This window comes from Protobothrops mucrosquamatus, unplaced genomic scaffold (genome assembly GCF_001527695.2).
Source record: "Protobothrops mucrosquamatus isolate PMUCROS unplaced genomic scaffold, P.Mucros_1.0 scaffold861, whole genome shotgun sequence".
In the NCBI taxonomy this organism is placed as follows: Eukaryota; Metazoa; Chordata; class Lepidosauria; order Squamata; family Viperidae; genus Protobothrops; species Protobothrops mucrosquamatus.
Window position 1 is genome coordinate 257,190 of NW_015387116.1, and position 3,843 is coordinate 261,032.

The 3,843-nt window shown below is 38.4% G+C and overlaps 1 protein-coding gene across 1 annotated transcript in view; it reads left to right on the plus strand.

Moving 5' to 3' along the window:
* The window catches only part of SKIL (SKI like proto-oncogene), a gene marked incomplete in the record, with an annotated part of 20,088 nt that overhangs the window by 14,034 nt on the left and 2,211 nt on the right, over positions 1–3,843 (plus strand). Inside the window, 2 exon segments of the mRNA XM_015819121.2 lie at positions 1,355–1,602; positions 1,703–1,941. Coding sequence (XP_015674607.1) covers positions 1,355–1,602; positions 1,703–1,941 — 487 coding nt within the window.

Below are 3,843 nucleotides of genomic sequence, written 5' to 3' on the forward strand. Positions count from 1 at the left end.
GCTTGTAAATAGCGTGTGCGTGCTCCCCTAACCTGATATGGTCCTCTGCTCCCGCCATATCTGCCTCTCCCACTGACCGTACTGATTCCCTCCTCCTCCTTCAATCCCCCACCCTCTCCCCCCACCCTTTCTCCCTCGCAACCCCCAGACATGGCTGGTCCTGACCTAAGGGGAACCTCTTACATTTTAAAACCTTTTTGTGCTTTTACATATTTATTTATAGGCTGCTTATAGGCTGATTCAATCTGCCTGCTCTGAGTGGCAAACAATTCCTCAGTTATGTAATTGGGATTAAAATCATATAGACAGTTGAACAAACAATAGCTAGAAATGTTCCTATGGAAGTGAGAATTGTAAATAAGAAACTGGGAGTCAATTTCTTCTTGTCTTTTAGGAAACTAGTGAAAATCTGGGTTGCTTCACCTTGCAGCAATCCTTGTTTTGGTGAAGCAACCAGATTTTCACTAGTTTCCTAAAAGACAAGAAGAAGTCACAGATTGGGGGGGGTACCCCAGAGAGGAGAAGTGGCAACTGAAAAAATATGCTTGTTTGGTTCTTGAAGGTGACATTCTCTAATTGAGGTGACATGTAGCAAATCCACCCTACTGGATCATATTTGCTGGATAGATACTGCAGGGAAAAGCCAATCCTGCAGATATTCTGGCCTCAAAGCACAAAGGTGCTTGAAAAGTTCAACCAGCACCTTGAATTGCTCGCCAAAGTCAACTACGGTAGCAACCAGGGCAGATCTCAGTTATGTGGATGACCTGAAAGTGCTCTTGCTACCTGAGTCCCTGCATTCTGAACCCAGCTACTGCTTTTGAATGGTCTTCAAAGATAGGCACATGTGTATGGAGCATATTGCAATACTTCAATCAAGACATACAGTAATTAAGGCATGAGTCACTGTGAGTAATGCCTGCCATTCCAGGAAAGGTTGCAGTTGATGTGTGACATGGAGCTTTGCAAAAGTCCTTTTGGCCACAATTGCCACCTGCTCTTTGATCTGCCCAGAATCTTGAGTGGACTGGCATAAATAGTTATAAAACAAATACATTAAAGTGCATATGGGGACTAATAAAATTATGAGTGTTAAAATACCTTTGAAAATTAAAATAGACTTTCATTCATTTTCGCCAATAGATTTTTGAGTATACTGATGGCAATGTATTTTCTTTTACTTAATTGATTTGATGGTTCCTATGCTACACAAAATAATGATTATCTACAACTGCTGGATAGCAGGCTGGGGATTAAAGAGTTGATTTTTGTTTGTTGTTTTCTATTTTGTGCTTGATTTGGTATAATTTAATTTATATATATTCTAATAATTTTTCAATTTTGTTGTTTCCAGCTATTTCTTTTACATGTGTGATAAGGTGGTTGCTCCCAATGTATCTCTTAGTACTTCAATGCCACAGTGTAAAGAAACCACAAAAACTGTTGAAAAAATATCAGAGGTATATAAATCATTTCCGGGGACGTCACTAAAACAGCAAAATGGAGGCAAACACAAAAAAAGTGTGTTTTATCAGGACATCGCTCTTGAAGGACAGGAGAAGTTTGACTTAAAGCCCAGATCTGGAATTTGTGCTAGTATAGGTGAGTAAAAAATGGAACTTTCATAACAATAACATTAATGAAATTATTGTTTTTGTAGAAAATCAACAAACATTGCTTTCCTGACTTTTTGATTCTGTAGAGCAACCCATACCCATTAAATCTGCAAACAGAAGGAAAACGGAACAGGTCAGTTCCAGGGAGACTACAGAAGATGAGATGGAAATAAATAGTGATGCACAATCCTCATCTCAGGCTCTTACCGATGGTATTGGATCTGATGATGATAAAGGGAAAATGATGGAAGAAGTAATGAAAACATATATTAAACAGCAAGAAAAGCTACATACAATTTTGCAAAAGAAGCAGCATCTTCAAATGGTATGATGTGAACGTGATTTTATTTTTGTCTATCACCCAAACAGTGTCTTCCCTTTTTTGTATTAGTTCCATATTAAGATGAAAGTTTATAATTATGAATAATACAATGATAGGGTTTAAAAAAACGAACTTTTCCCTCTATTTCATTTAATATTTACTTGTATTAAAAGCTTACTTTCATCTAAGAATGCTAACCTGAAAGTTGGACTTCAGCTATTATCACACGTAACTTTGATAATAAGTTGTCCTTCTGCTCAATGTCCTAAAGGTGCTTTTTCGAGAGGAAACTGGACTTTTTTAAAAGACATTTTGCTTCTCATCCAAGAAGCTTCTTCAGCTCTGACTGGATGGTGGGGAATAGAAAGTTTTATATTCCTTGCAGACAGCTGGTCATTTGCATTCTTTTAGAGAGCCGTTGAAGCCACTTGGAGGTTTGTCTGTGTCCTCAGGGTCACCTGAGTAATGCAGATGGGTGTGGAGCCTTCTTGGAACTGCTGAAAGGACTGTGTTGTGGAGCTATGTTTTCTATAGGATGTTGTCTGCCCTGTGTCCCTTCGCTGTTGAACACATGCACAGTCTGTGTTGTCTTCATCTCAAACTGAAGCGCAAATGGTTCCTGTAGTCTGCAGTTTTTCTGGAAATCGTTCATACTCCCACACCAGTGAAAGGACACAGGGCAGAAAACATCCTGCAGAAAACACAGCTCCACAACACAGTCCTTTCAGCAGTTCCAAGAAGGCTCCAAACCCATTTGCACTACTCAGGTGACCCTGAGGACACAGACAAACCTCCAAGTGGCCTCAACGACTCTCTAGAAGAATGCAAATGACCAGCTTGTCTGCAAGGAATATAAATTCTTCTATTCCCCACCATCCAGTCAGAGCTGAAGAAGCTTCTTGGATGAGATGTGAAACTTCTTCAAAGAAAAAGAAGAAAGTCCAGTTGCTTCTTGAAAAAGCATCTTTGGGACAACCATGACCTGGATGACTGAGAATCTCCATAGATCTCTGCTTAATGTTTTGCTGCAGTAGGCTGACCCATTTCAGTCATTCTCTTTGCATTGGTGGAACTTTCCCACTCTGGAGTGCATGCAGAGAAGCCCCTTTTAATATCTGGGTCAAAAATGGGGTGACTGCTCTCGTGTAGTGCTTTGAAGAGGAATGCCGCTTTGATTCAGTGCTTTGCTTAGAGACAGTGCTTTGATTAAAACTTTGTTGAATCAGACACACACACACACACATCCTCTTTGAAGATTGAAATTCCTAACAACATCTTGTATTACATTGGCATCTGTTATGTCTCCACTGGGTAATGAGCACGATTAAACTGTGTTCCCTAAGGTTCCTATGATGAAAATTGCTCAGCACTAATATCTGGAAAAAGGGTGTCCAGACTACTAGAAGATAGCTAGTAGAAATAAAATTAGGGCAGTTTCAGATTGTTGTAAGCTTATATTTGTGATTAGCATTTTAATTGAACATGGGGGAAAATCCTTTATAGTATAATATTTAAAGGTATGAGGGAAAAATTTCTCAACATTCCATACGTTTTTTTACTTTAAAAAACTCTCTATCTGAAATATTTCCCCCCAAATATCTGTGAATATATTAATGGAGAATGTTGAAGTAGAAATACTGGTGCATAATGGTTAAGTTCATATGTGTCTCTGTGTGTCTAATATATATATGTGTGTGTGTACTGATAGAGTATATATAGTAAGCATGTACATATAAGTACATGCTTAACAACTACTGTGAGTTACATTTCTGAGAGAAGAAATCTTAAAAGGACAAGATACATATCCATATTAAGTCCTATTTCAAGTGAAATAGAGCCTGAGGGCTATGAAATTTGAAGCATAATTTGTGTTTTGAAAACTCTCTATATAATTGTCATTTCTTC